This window comes from Physeter macrocephalus, chromosome 4 (assembly GCF_002837175.3).
Source record: "Physeter macrocephalus isolate SW-GA chromosome 4, ASM283717v5, whole genome shotgun sequence".
Taxonomy (NCBI): Eukaryota; Metazoa; Chordata; class Mammalia; order Artiodactyla; family Physeteridae; genus Physeter; species Physeter macrocephalus.
Window position 1 is genome coordinate 131785729 of NC_041217.1, and position 15653 is coordinate 131801381.

Sequence of the window (15653 nt, forward strand, 5' to 3'; positions counted from 1 at the left end):
ATGCAGTATCTACTCATTTTTATCTAGTAAAAGCTAGGAATTTAATTAGTCCATAGTTTCTATTTGAGGTCAAACAAGGTGGGAAGTGGGGCAAAAGATATCACCCTCCCAAACCCCAATTCCTACAAATAAAGCCTGTACCTCCAAAAGGCTGAAGTATTCTGCAAGTAATGACTTGCAATCTGTACATAACTAACACTTCTGCAAACAATAACCATGGTCATTATTAGAATCTATATATTGTCTATGTTTATTAGCGGTTGCCAAAATCAAACCATAGAATCCTGAACACCCAGTGGTATGCTACTGTTAATCTGAATATAATGTTTGTGATTAAGATCTGAACTCAGGGCTTTCCTGGTGGCACAGGGGTTGAGAATCCGCCTGCCGATGCAGGGGACACAGGTTCGTGCCCCAGTCCGGGAAGATCCCACATGCCGCGGAGCGGCTCGGCCTGTGAGCCATGGCCGCTGAGCCTGTGCGTCCGGAGCCTGTGCTCCGCAACGGGAGAGGCCACCGCAGTGAGAGGCCCGCGCACCACAAAAAAAAAAAAAAAGATCTGAACCCAAAGAAGGTGGCCAACCAGGATAAAACCGACAGTTCTATAATTTGGTAACCAATTCAATCCTTTCCAAGAACCCTCTCCCCAAATCTTCAAGGGGTCTTGATTGGCCTTCATGCACATTTCTGTAAATAAAGTGTTCCCAGGTGTTCAATTCAGTCATATCTTTTTTTTTTCTTTAATGGGGTGAAACCTGCAACAGGTGAAGTTAAAAACAAATAAACAAATCAAACAAACCAAAATCTTGATTGCAGAAGACAGTAGGAATATTTCCTGGCCTTGGCCTTAGCTTGAGATGGAAGAAAACCAAAAAAAAAAAAAAAAAAAAAAGAAAAGAAAAAAGGTGTCCCCTGAGAATTCCTTATAAGCCCAGACCCACTAGACGGGAGACCTGAATTCATTCAGTGTGTGGCTCAAAAATTTCCAAGACAAAATACCAGACAAATATGAAAAGAAAGCTGGCCTAGTTTCAGAGATATTGGATGAAACAGATATTAAGGAATTTCTTAATACTGCCACATATTAATAAAAAGATCAATTATATCCCTATGAGGATATAAAATTTTTTAACTTGTAGACACCTAATAAGTTAACTTGAAAAAAAATGTAAAATAACAAATGAAAAACTACATTAAAAAAATGTTAAAATAACAACTGAAAAACTACAAGATGATTAATTTAACCATCAAAATGGAAGACTGTTAAGTTACTCCGACCAAAAAAATCATTAAGAATATACAATATCTGAATAACTCAGTTAATTAGTTTGCCCTAATAACTTTGTATAAAAATCTGCAACCAGTAACTAGATAATAGCTATTCTTTTAAATCACAATTATACATTTACAATAACTACGTGCTAGGCCATAAAAATGCCTCAACCAATATAAAAGATATTATATAAAACAAAATCTCTGGTTATAACTGAAATATGTTAGAAAAAAACAGCAATAAGTTTTTAAACATATTTGTAGGGAAATTAAAAATACATTTTAAAATAAACCTGGGTAAAAAATAAATCATCTGGAAGATAAAAAAAAAAAACTTAGTACTAAACCAACTTAATATCTTGGGATCTAGAAAAAGAGGATCTTAGAAGGAAATTTATGGTCTGAAATGACTATTTTAGAAAAATAGAATGGTTAAAAATTAATAAATTCTACAACTATCTAAAGATTATTAGGTGGGGGGAAGGAAATAAACCCAAATAAGACAATATAAAAATGAGAACAAAATTAATTAAGCAGAATAAAGATACAACAGAGAAGACTAACAGCTCAAAACTTAATTGTTCAAAATGAGGAATTAAATGAAAAATTACTTTCAAGATTAATAAAAAACTATATTCATAATGAAAAAGAACTACTTTGAAGAGAACACAGATAATACACGTTAAGAGAATAAACAACTTTATATCAACAAATACAAAAATTAGGTGATATCAATATTCCTAGAAAAGAGTCAGTAATCAAAACTGACTCTAAAAGGAACAGAAAATCTGAATAGCTCAGTAACACAGGCCCTTGATGGCTTCATAAGCTAATCTGACCAAACATTTAAGGCATGGATAATTACTATTTTACACAAACTCTCAGGGAACAGAAAAGAAGAAGTACTCCTACTATTCATTTTAGTAGTCTTCTATAACCAAAACCAGACAGGATAATATATAAACAGAAAATTCCAGGCCAAACTCGTTCAAAATCACAGATGTAAAAATTCTAAAAGAAATAATACTAGCAAACAGGCAAAAAAGATCATGACCAAATTAATTTAAGATTGGTTTAACATTACAGAATCTATTAATATAATTCACCATATTAAGGAATTCGAGAAAAAAAATCACATACAAATTATTTCAGTGAATGTAGATAATACATTTGATAAAATTCAATGTCAATGCCATTCGTGATAAAAATTCTTAGCAAAATAAGAATGAAAGGGAATACTTCTGTAACCAAAGGATAATGTACAAAAACTTACAGCACACATCATATTCAATGGTTAAATATTGAAAGCAATTTCCTAACTATCAGGAGGTAAAACAATAAGAATGTTAGCTCTTATTACTTCCATTAAACACAACAGAGGTCTTAGCAGATATAATAAAACAAGGGAAAAAAATACTGGAAAGGGAAGAAGAAAACTGCCTTTATCCAAAGTGGTTATTATTATCCATATAGAAAATTCAGAAATGAAAATCTACATAGTACTAGAATTTGGGATTCATATTCTTATTAAAAATTATATATATATGTGAAGTACATACACCAAGACACTAAAAGCATACATCAAGACAATAAAAGCTTCTACATAAAATATTTAATAAGTTTATCTTTAGGTGGTGGGTTTATGAGAGATTTAAACTTTTTTATTTCAGCATTTTGGTTTTCCCAGTGTCCTGAACCAGATTATTTTATAAAAGAATAAGAGAATAATGTTACAAGATGTCAAAAAATATATAAAACTCAATTTCATTTCTACATACTAGCAACAGAAAATGCGATTCAAAAATATTTAAAAGCAACACAAAATATAAGGATTTCTAGGAATAAACCAAAGATTTAGGAATAAACCAAAGATAAACCAATGCCTTTCTGAAGAAAATGATAACAATTAATTGTAAGACATAAAAGAGGAATTTAATAAATAGAAAGACATACCAGGTTAATGGTTAAGAAGGCTCAATATCATAAAGATGTAAATTCTTTACAATTTATAGATCTGACACAACTCCAATCAAAACTGCCAAAGAGATTTTTTGGTAGAATTTGACAAGCTAATTATAAAATTAAATGGAAAAGAAAAAGGACACAAATAGGTAATACACTTCTAAAGAAAAATAAATATGTAAAGGAGATTGCTCTACTAGAAAACAAGATTTATTATTAGACTTTAATAATTTAGGTAGGGCAGCATTTGTGCTGGGATAAACAAATGGAACAAAGAGAAAGCTCAGAAACAATCTTCCCCTGATAACCTGAGATATGACAGAGGTTGTGGTGCAAAGGAGGGCCTATTTAAAAGAGTGCGATAATTATTTATCTTTATGGGGAAAAATGAAAATCCATCCTACCTGACACCATATCCTAAGATAAATTTTATATCAACTAATTCTACTAGAATAGAGGTGGGGAAACAGGAGTGGAGGATTAACTCAGATTGACAGTAAGAAACGTTTTCTCAGGAGAGATGACCTTTGACCTGCTCCTTCGAGAATGAAAAGGAAGAGCAATTTGGAAAATGGACTTCCAGGCTGAGGGAGCAGAAAGATCAAAGTCTGAGAAACTTTCTGGGAATGGACAGACAACCAGCCCAGCTGAACAGGAAAGACAGAGAGAGATGATGATGGCTGATTGGTGCGTCATGACATTTTTACACCTATACTCCACTAGGCTTTCATCCAGGCCAGAGTCAGTCATGTTCACAGAAGGGAAATATTATAACTACAGTACTTCTATCCTGATACTCATCAAAAAAACACTTATTAATTGCAGCTCAGATATGCAAAAAGAAACCAAAAACATTTTTTAAAAGCTTGCGAAGTTAGGTTACCTTTTCTTTTTTTTCTTGGGTGTCTTGGTCCTGGTTATTAGTTAATTTTTTGGCCTTGTTATGTGCACTAGGAATGACCTACCACCACAAAAACAAGGAAGGGGGAAAAGGAAAACACTTAAATGTCATAGTCATTACGTGGCTTTAATTTTTCTAAAAAACAATTAAAATCCTACTTAACTCTCTAACTTCACCTAAAAAGCAAAGACATGAGAAGTACAATTCAAGACAAACAATACAACTTGGGAAATCTAACAAGCTATAAAACCCAAAATGTGCGCGCGCGCGCGTGTGTGTGTGTGCGTGTGTGTAGCATCAAGGGGCAATAAATTCACAGGCTTGTGTATGTAGATCCAGAAAGTGAAGATGAAGACTAAGAAGGTCACAATACTTACTGTCATCCAAACATCTCATTTTGCAAAATACACTTTTAAGGGTAAGCAAAGTTAATTCCTAGAACGCTGAATGCAACATTTATTTCATAGATCTACCTTATTCATCATTGTACCCCAGCTCAAGTATGATATCTAGCACACTGTGCACATTCAATAAATATTTCACTATCACTGCTAGCATATAAATAAATAACAAAGCTATTTACACTCCTGGATAAAAGGCCAATGAGAGCTGGAATTTAGTATTATTTATCGCTATAACCCTGTTGCTCAGAAAAAGCCTAACACAGTAGTGTTGAATAAATGTTTATAAATGAGTCAAAAAGTTCAATTTCATAGAAATAATTTTAATTCTTAATGGTGCCAACATCCTAGATTACTTTTTGACTCATTTCTTTTTGTAAAACTATCTTAAAAACATCTTAGGAAAATACAAAACTGTTAGTGATTTTTTTAAAAGGATCCTTAAGTAGCTAACACAAATAATGTTGGCATGAAATCTGATGACAGACATGCAAATTAAAAGGAAAAATAAATATCCTTTCTCAGAAAATTACAGGAACGTCCTGCCTAGGGATAATTTAAAAAACAAAACCAAAAAAACACTTCTCTCTAAAGGCAATTTAAGGGACTTCCCAGGCAGTCCAGTGGTTAAGACTTCACCTTCCAATGCAGGGGGTGCGGGTTCAATCTCTGGTCAGGGAGCTAAGATCCAACATGCTTCATGGCCAAAAAATCAAAACAAAAAACAGAAGCAATATTGTAACAAATTCAATAAAGACTTTAAATATGGTCCACATCAAAAAAATTCTTTAAAAAAAATTAAAAATAAAGGCAATTTAAGATTAATTCTTCTTTACTTTTAACTTAGAGTCTAAGGAAATTAATTTTGGAATAAATAAGAAAGTCTCAGGAATGTTTCACTTAAGTAAAAAACAACAGTAGTGATATAGCAACATGTTTTTGGTGCTTCCTATGTAAATAGACACTGTACTTAATATTTATTTCTCTATTTATTTATTTTTAATATTTATTTGGCTGCGCCAGGTCTTAGTCGCGGCACACGGGATCTTCTATGCAGCATGCGGGATCTTTAGTTGTGGCATGCGGACTCCTTTAGTTGCAGCAAGACGGATCTAATTTCCCGACCAGGGATTGAACCTGGGCCCCCTGCACTGGGAGTGTGGAGTCTTAGTCACTGGACCACCAGGGAAGTTCTCTGTTTAATATATACAACAACCTAAGTCACAGTTCAAAAACTAGTGGGTCTTCAGGCATATGTTTCTTGTCCTAAAGAATTTTAAAACAGGAGCTTCCCTTGTGGCACAGTGGTTAAGAATCCTCCTGCCAGTGCAGGGTACACGGGTTCGAGCCCTGGTCCGGGAAGATCCCACGTGTTGTGGAGCAACTAAGCCCGTACACCACAACTACTGAGCCTGCACTCTAGAGGCCACGAGCCACAACTACCGAGCCCGCGAGCCACAACTACTGAAGCCCACGTGCCTAGAGCCTGTGCTCTGCAACAAGAGAAGCCACTGCAATGAGAAGCCCACGCACCGCAACAAAGAGTAGCCCCCGCTCACAGCAACTAGAGCAAGCCCATGTGCAGCAACGAAGACCCAACGCAGCCATAGATAAATAAATAAATAAATAAATAAATAGAATTTTTTAAAAAATACTTTGTCTCTCTAGAAAGTTATAATATCTGCCTACACTGGACCTACTTTCTCCTCTGAAAAAAAACAGCTGAAACTGAATGGCAGAAGCTGCGTGATGGGACAAAATGTTAGCTGCCATTCACAAAGTTTACAATGTTTGCTTTTCAAAGAGCAGAGAAATATTTTTCTGTATGCATATCATTAGCAAAATTTGGAAGACAAAAGGCCCACCAAAAAGACTACATCTTTAAGAAAAGTAGGACAGCACGTTTCTTATGAAAGTAAAAAATATATTTCTATATGACTAATACACAAATGTACACGTGTCCAAAAAATTTAGGTGCCATTATGAAACAATGATATTAGGGAAATACAAATGGAATACAGGAAAAAATAAAACAACACACGATAATAAATTTAATGAACTGAAGGCATGATGCCAATTTCAAAAGGGTTTGTTTTTTAATATATTAAAAAAAACCCGAATGCTACTGTGAAATGCAATTTTAACTGGAAATAGTTACCTTGGCATAAAAACTTTCTATAGAGGTGTACAGTATAAATCATGAGTCTTGCTCTCAAATAAGCATTTACCAAGTAAATCTAAGTGGATACACACATTTCTTTCTAGCAGGCTGAAAAAACAGTTGAGAAATTCAGGAGGAAAAGCTTTAAAAAGTAATGTGTTGTTGATCCCCCTAAACCAGCTGCTAAAAGCACAAATATAAAAAAATAAAATACAACTCAAAAAACAGGTACAAATATAAACACCACTGCTCAATTCATGGTGTTGATGAGAATTTCCATGTAACCAAGGCATGTTTAGACACAGGGCCTTGATGGAAATGACTTATTTGGGGGTTTTGAAGAAAGTCTCAAAGTTTAATGTAAACTGATCAAAAATAATTAAGAATTTGGCTATATTTTCTATTCCTGTGATGACCAATATAACTTGCAAGAATAAGTAAGCCGAAGAGAGCACCATTTGGCAAAGATTTGAAACTTGATTCCTTTCATTTCCTTATTCAACTGGAATCGCTTTGTGCTTAAAAAAAAAAAGGAACAAATCATGGACATTAATATCATTGCCATCCCTTGGCTAGAATCACAGATAGTTCAATGCTTGATGAACCCAATGCACAATGTAACAGTCTGTGATGCTGCCTAAGGGTTAAGTAACTTGAACATGGGGCGATGCTGAAGACATTTTCCCTTTTTTTGAACAGTTGAAAGAAATTGTACTGTTTATGTCATCCAAATGAAAATTTCGACCTCAGCTCACCAACAAAGGCTGGATTAAAATCTTGGCCGTTTTGGCTGACTTTATAACCTATTAAAATGCTTTGAATATTTTTCAGCGGGGCATTTGCAAGTGGCCACATAAATGTATAATTTGATTGGCTCATTCTCGCTCAAAACTATTTCTTTGGAAGTGTCATTTGGCAGGGAATAATCTGGCCAATTTTCCTACAGAATTCAGTTTCCAGAAATAAAACTGATGGCCTCAATGACTTTCTCAATATTATGAGTTAAAAGGTGGATTCCAATAAATCTAGAATTTCAAATTGTATAAAAATGTGAAGACCTTATTCAGTTTACCTCTCTCAATTAGTCTTGATGGTGTAAACGGAGCACTAAGACTGGAAGGGACTGTGCTGCAGTGCAGTGCACCACAGCAGAGCTGCCCAGGTGGGGTGAGGCTGCAACCCACTGTGTGCAGGCAGGCTACAAGCGTGCTGAAATAGCACGTTGATGCCTTCGCCCTTGGGACAGCCAGACATCTGTTTACACAGTTTGCCATACAAATATTATTTTCTGTATTCTTTGACATAAAAAAAGGTTGAAAGGCACTGTATTAGTGAATTGAAAAGCAAATTTTAAAAAAATATGCAGAGTTTTTCTACTGTTCAGAAGTGTCTATGTTTTGAACAGCTAGCTTCCATTATAAAATAAAGAAAAATAAACATTGCTTCCAGGTACGGGGCTGCATATTGCAATATAAAATACACATCCTGCCACTAACATCTGTGTATCAGAGTTCTAATTCCATACTAAATAAGTAATTTATTACAGAAAAAAAATTCTGTGATTAAATACTGCTCTTTGCCAATTCAGAATCTCCAACAGAACATACAACAATGCAACACTTTTGAATTTTACATGCCTGTAAAAATACCAACCATTTGGTGGTCCCTCTAGAATGTTTTTAACCCTGACCTACTCTGTCATCAAAGTATTTTATAAACAAAGTAACTGGTTCAGAAAGGTTAGGTAACTTGACTCCAAATTAGTAAAACTGGTAAATAGGGAATCAAGGAATCAAAAATGGGTCTGTTAGACTCCACTGCACACTGGAATAACTCAGATTTGACCAGGAAATCAAAATCAGAGGAAAAAAGGGAAAATTGAGGTTAATAACTAAATTTTAATGACAATGCTTCCTTTAAGTAATAGTAGAATAACAGTAAAAATATATTGAAAAATACTTGGAGGCAAAAGCTTGGTCCACAGATATAGAGAATATTTTTTAAGTATCTTACTCTTGGAGTGGATGACAAGCTCTGAACAACAAACACCACAGGGTTTCCTGCATTCTTAATGGCCTCAACTGCTTCTCTGTGAGAGGCATTCTGCAAATCTACTCCAGACACCTAAAAACACAGAAGCAATTTATTTCAATTAGAAGGGCAGCAGATCTTGTGGATAGGTTAATTCAAAGTTCACGCGTATTATCTAGTTACGAGAACAGCCAGAGTCGAATGAATTATACCAAAGCCAGAAAAAAATAAGATTGACCCAAAAAAGCTTTGCTGTCTTAGGAGATCATGCTTAAGGATATTAATATTTCACCTTCAAGAAAAGTAAATAAGGTAAATACCTTAATAACAATGGCCCTGATTAAATATAATTATCCAGAATAGGTAGCTCAGGAAGTAACAGAACCTTAAAAAGCTTCTGAGCTTGAATGTCACCTCTGCCACTATCACAGTACACAATTCTGAGTGAGGGCAGGGGGTGGGGAATCTCTCTGGACTCACCTTCTCTCAAGTAAACTGAGAAGAATGACATTTTAAGCAAATTGCCCATTATCACAGTTGAGAAGCTGAACATTTCTCAAATTATATCAAAAAAAGAAGTATGAAAACACCCATAGGTTCTTTCTAAAAGAGTTCTGTGTTCAACAAATTTGAGTATGTGGAATCTAGAAAAATGGTAGAGATGAACTTATTTGCAAAGCAGAAATAGAGTTCACAGATGTAGAGAACAAATTTACAGTTACCAAGGCGGGAAGTTGGGGGAGGTTGGATGAATTGGGATATTGGGACTGACATATATACACTACTATGTATAAAATAGATAACTAATGAGAACCTACTGTATAGCACAGGGAACTCTACTCATTGCTCTGTGGTGATCTAAATGGGAAGGAAATCTAAAAAAGAGTGGATATATGTATACATATAACTGATTCATTTTGCTGTACAGCAAGAAACTAACCAACATTGTAAAGCAACTATACTCCAATAAAAATTAATTTAAAAAACTGGGGCAAGTGTAAACATCTCCTTATTATATAAATCTGAGAGAACATAACTTGTGAACATGCCCATAATCTCAAAGAGCATTCTGTATTTATCAAACATATTTACAAGAACCAATTTTTGAAACTGATAATGTAAGGAAGACTTGGTAAAAGTTGAGGTGGTTTACAGTCAGTTGATAGCGACAATTTGTGAAGATTGTTTTGCCGTAAGGGGATCAAAGAAATAGGAATGTAAGTGAAGAGGGATGTGGGATCAAGTTTGGTTTTTGTTTTTAAGATGGGATAGATTACAGTAATAATGACGCAGTGGAGAGGAAAAATGAAGGGTAGAGAGGAGTGATGACTGTGGAAGCAAATCCTTGGACAAATAGGGAATTTGTGAAGAGGGAATGACTTCCACTGTACAAGTTAGACTGGCTCTAGATAGAAGAAACACAAATAGTTCATTTGCTGTGACAAATACAGTCAGAAAAAAGCTTTGGTATGCAGTGGGAGCAAGGGGAAACTCTCTTTTGACTACTTCTATTTTCTCAATGAAATAAGAAACAAGGACCATAAAAAGAGATTAAGACTGCGGCAGGAGGTATAGGAGGTTTGAAGTAGTTACCTCTGAAAGTAGAAGAATGGAACAACTCGAGAAATATTACAGGGCTACAGGGCAGAATTAAAGACCCACTCGAGGGGGTGGTCATGAATTTAAAATGAGACCAGACAGCATGGGTGGTTATTTTCTCCAGTCGTGCTAGAGATCTGAAATAAGCAAAAAGTAGCACTTAACTAGGATGTGGTTCTCCCAGGCAAGTTCAGTGAAAGGAAAGAGGATCAAAGGAGTTGGAAGTATATGCAAGGGAGTGATAGGATGATAAGTCACTGAATCTGAGCAGAGTGAGGAAGAAAGCGAGCATGCCAGAAGCTGAGAGACAGAGAAGTGAGGGTCCTAAGGTAGGAGAGAGGAGCCCGGTGTGTTAGAGGGGTTTAAAGCCAGGTTGAGTCTAAAGTACAGAGAAAGAGGAGCGAGCGGAAAGAGGTGAAGTCAGGGAGGCAGCTGAAGCCACCTCATGCAAAATCCAAAAGGCCATGGCAAGAACTTTGGCTTTTTATTCTAATAGGTATCAATGAAGATTTTAATGCTCTGTAAAAGCTCTTTTCCCATATGAGTTGAGAAAGGATACGAATAATAGTAAATGAAAAAAATAGACAAAAATTAAAGTGACACATAAAAGCTGTCACAACAGTTTGATGAAGCTTCTTTCAAATAACCTGATCCCCAAAATATTCAACAGTAAGAAAAGTAGAGGCTATATGAGAACTACTTCCTCCTCTAGTAATAATCAGTTTTTGTTTCCCTAACAGAGATTTCCACATTGTTAAATGGGAATAACCGAAGTCGGGAAGTTAGGAAAAAAACAGTATTCTGTCATATTACAACACAAAAATAATCTTAGTTTTTCTCAGGTTTAAAATTATAACTTAAGAGTATGTTCATTCACACAGATGAAGAACCATTTCTAAAAATTACATTAAATTCTAACTTCCTAGTTTAAAAAACTCTTCTTTATACAGATCTAAACCTTTCATGCAATTGTTTCACGACAAAGAGAAATGATTATTAAACGTCACTAACAAAACAAACAAGTAATGCTTTTCATAGAAAAAAGTAAACAAATGACTCATTATGCTTCACAAAATATATATTAGAGTGTAACATTTCAGGGCTGTTGTGAATTTGAAGAAATATAAATTATTAAATATGAGATAAAACAGTGGGTTCTTATTAGTATGTGTATGAGTGATGATGATTAAATGAGAGAATACTTTATATTCAACTGAGCACAGAGAAAGATGAGAAAAAGAAACAAAATTCAAAAAGATTAAAAAAGTAAACAATCCAATTAGAAAACAGGCAAAAACACAAACAAACATTTCACCAAAGAGGGTAGTGGATGGCAATCAAGCACATGAAAACTTCTTTCTCATTAGCCATTAGGGAACCACAAATTAAAACAACAATGATATCACTATATACCTATCAAGAATGGCTAAAATGAAAAACAGTGACAACACCAAACGTTGATGACAATGCAGAGAAACTGAATCGCTCATACATTGCTGGTGGAAATACAAAATAGTACAGCCATTCTGCAAAATAGTTTGACAGTTTCTTAAGACTAAAAAGGAACTTAACATACAACCCAGCAATTACACTCTTGGGCATCTATCCCAGAGACACAAAGACTTATTTTCACTCAGGAACTTGTATATAAATGTTTATGGGAGCTTTATTCATAATAGCCAAGAACTGGAAACCACCAAAGTGTCTTTCAGTGGGTGAATGGTTAAACAGTGGTACCTCCATACTATGGAATACTACTCATCCATAAAAAGGGATGAACGAGGAGGCGTCTTCAAGATGGCAGAGGAGTAAGACATGGAGATCACCTTCCTCCCCACAAATACATCAAAACTACATCTACGTGTGGAACAACCCTTATAGAACACCTACTGAACACTGGCAGAAGACCTTAGACTTCCCAAAAGGCAAGAAACTCCCCACATACCTGGATAGGGCAAAAGAAAAAAGAAAAAACAGAGACAAAAGAATAGGGACGGGACCTGCACCTGTGGGAGGGAGCTGTGAAGGAGGAAAAGTTTCCACACACTAGGAAGGCCCTTCGCGGGCGGAGACTGCGGGTGGCGGAGGGGGAAAGCTTCAGAGCCACGGAAGAGAGTGAAGCAACAGGGGTGCGGAGGGCAAAGCAGAGAGATTCCCACACAGAGGATCGGTGCCAACCAGCACTCACCAGCCCGAGAGGCTTGTCTGCTCACCAGACAAGCGGGCGGGGGCTGGGAGCTGAGGCTCAGGCTTCGGAGGTCAGATCCCAGGGAAAGGACTGCGGTTGGCTGAGTGAACACAGCCTGGAGGGGGATAGTGTGCCACAGCTAGACGGGAGGGAGTCCGGGAGTAAGTCTGGAACTGCTAAAGAGGCAAGAGACCATTGTTTCCGGGTGCGTGAGGAGAAGGGATTCAGAGCACCGCCTAAACGAGCTCCAGAGACGGGCACGAGCTGGGGCTATCAGTGCGGACCCCAGATATGGGCATGAGACGTTAAGGCTGCTGCTGCAGCCAGCAAGAATCCTGTGTGCAAGCACAGATCACTATCAATACCTCCCCTCCTGGGAGCCTGTGCCGCCCACCACTGCCAGGGTCCTGTGATCCAGGGACAACTTCCACGGGAGAACATATGGAGTGCCGCAGGCTGTTGCAACATCACCTCGGCCTCTGCCACGGCAGACTCACCCCGCATTCCGTACCCCTCGTCCCCCAGACTGAGTGAGCCAGAGCCCACCAATCAACTGCTACTTTAACCCCATCCTGTCTGGGTGGGGAACAGATGCCCTCGGGCAACCTACACACATAGGCGGGGTCAAATACAAAGCTGAACCCCAGGAGCTGTGCAAACAAAGAACGGTAAGGGAAATTTCTCCCAGCTGCCGCAGGAGCAGCAGATTAAAGCTCCACAATCAACGTGATGTACCCTTCAACTCTGGAATACCTGAATAGACAACGAATCATCCCAAAATTGAGGCAGTGGACGTTAGGAGAAACTGTAGACTTAGGGTTTGCTTTCTGCATCTAATTTGTTTCTGGTTTTATGTTTATCTTGGTTTAGTATTTACAGCTAATTACCAATAGTAGATTTCTTTTATTCATTGGCTTGCTTTCTTCCCTTTTTTAAATAAATACTTTTTTCTTTTTGCTTTTTCTCTTTTTGTGAGTGTGTATGTGTATGCTTCTTTGTGTGATTTTGTCTGTACAGCTTTGCTTTTCCCATTTGTCTAGGGTTCTGTCTGTCCGTTTTTTTGTTTGTTTTGATAGTATAGTGTTTAGTGCTAGTTATCACTGGTGGATTTGTTTTTTGGTTTGGCTGCTCTCTTTCTATCTTTCTTTTTTAATGACTTAAATTTTTTTTATTGTTAATAATTTTTATTTTAATAACTATATTTTCTTTTTCCTTTCTTTCTTTTATTTTCTCCCTTTTCTTCTGAGCCATGTGGCTGACAGGGTCTTGGTGTACTGGACAGGTGTCCGGCCTGAGCCTCTGAGGTGGGAGAGCCAAGTTCAGGACACTGGTCCACCAGAGACCTCCCAGCCCCACATAATATCAAATGGCAAAAGCACTCCCAGAGATCTCCATCTCAACACTAAGACCCAGCTCCACTCAACGACCACCAAGCTACAGTGTTGGACACCCTATGGCAAGTAACTAGCAAGACAAGAACACAACCCCATCCATTAGCAGAGAGGCAGCTAAAATCATACTAAGGTCACAGACACCCCAAAACACACCACCGGACGTGGTCCTGCCCAACAGAAAGACAAGATCCAGCCTCATCCACCAGAACACAGGCACCAGTCACCTCTACCAGGAAGCCCACACAACCCACTGAACCAACCTTACCCACTGTGAGAACGCCAAAAACAATGGGAACTACAAACCTGCAGCCTGTGAAAAGGAGAGCCCAAACACAGTAAGTTAAGAAAAAGGAGAAGACAGAGAAATACACAGCAGATGAAGGAGCAAGGTAAAAACCCACTGGACCAAACAAATGAAGAGGAAAGAGGCAGTCTACCTGAAAAAGAATTCAGAGTAATGATAGTAAAGATGATCCAAAACCTTGGAAACAGAATGGAGAAAATACAAGAAACGTTTAACAAAGACCTAGAAGAACTAAAGAGCAAACAAACAACGATGAACAACACAAAAAATGAAATTAAAAATTCTCTAGGGCTTCCCTGGTGGCACAGTGGTTGAGTCCGCCTGCCGATGCAGGGGATACGGGTTCGTGCCCCAGTCTGGGAAGATCCCACATGCCGCAGAGCAGCTAGACCTGTGAGCCATGGCCCCTGCGGAGCCTGTGCTCCGCAATGGGAGAGGCCACAACAACGAGAGGCCCGCGTACAGCAAAAAAAATTCTCTAGAAGGAATCAATAGCAGAATAACTGAGGCAGAAGAACGGATAAGTGACCTGGAAGATAAAATAGTGGAAATAACTACTGCACAACAGAATAAAGAAAAAAGAATGAAAAGAATTGAGGACAGTCTCAGAGACGGCGGGGACAAAATTAAACTCACCAACATTCAAATTATAGGGCTCCCAGAAGAAGAAGAGAAAATAAAAGGGACTGAGAAAATATTTGAAGGGATTATAGTTGAAAATTTCTCTAATATGGGAAAGGAAATAGTCAAGTCCAGGAAGCACAGAGAGTCCCATACAGAATAAATCCAAGGATAAACGTGCCAAGACACATATTAATCAAACTATCAAAAATTAAACACAAAGAAAAAATATTAAAAGCAGCAAGGGAAAAGTAACAAATAACACACAAGGGAATCCCCATAATGTTAAGAGCTGATCTTTCAGCAGAAACTCATCAAGCCAGAAGGGAGCAGCAGGACATAATTAAAGTCATGAAAGGGAAAAACTTACAACCACAATTACTCTACCCAGCAAGGATCTCATTCAGATTTCACAGAGAAATTAAAACATTTACAGACAAGCAAAAACTACGAGAATTCAGCACCACCAAATGAGCTTTAAAACAAATGCTAAAGGAACTTCTCTAGGCAGGAAACACAAGAGAAGGAAAAGACCTACAATAACAAACCCAAAACAATTAAGAAAATGGTAATAGGAACATACATACATACATTTATATTTACATATAAATGTAAATGGATTAAATGCTCCAAGCAAAAGACACAGAATGGCTGAGTGGAACAAGACCCATATACATGCTGTCTACAAGAGACCCACTTCAGACCTAGGGACACATGTAGACTGAAAGTGAGGGGATGGAAAAAGATATTCCATGCAAATGGAAATCAAAACAAAGCTGGAGCAGCAATTCTCATATCAGACAAAATAGACTTTAAAAT

General features: G+C 37.2%; 1 protein-coding gene across 14 annotated transcripts in view; it reads right to left on the reverse strand.

Moving 5' to 3' along the window:
• The window catches only part of PATJ (PATJ crumbs cell polarity complex component), a 363430-nt gene that overhangs the window by 208101 nt on the left and 139676 nt on the right, over nt 1-15653 (reverse strand). For 11 of the 14 annotated variants that reach the window (XR_008617259.1, XR_008617260.1, XM_028489331.1 and 8 more), the window contains exons 25-26: nt 8711-8821; nt 4118-4195 (exon numbers count right to left, since the gene is read on the reverse strand). The exons of 1 other annotated variant lie outside the window; for it this stretch is intronic. Coding sequence is in view for 11 of the 13 variants with exons in the window: in XM_028489331.1 (XP_028345132.1) it covers nt 4118-4195; nt 8711-8821 (189 nt within the window). In the remaining 2 variants the exon portion in view is untranslated. The remainder of the gene's footprint in view (nt 1-4117; nt 4196-8710; nt 8822-15653) is intronic. 2 more of the 14 variants (XM_028489327.1, XM_028489326.1) reach the window with 2 other exon arrangements.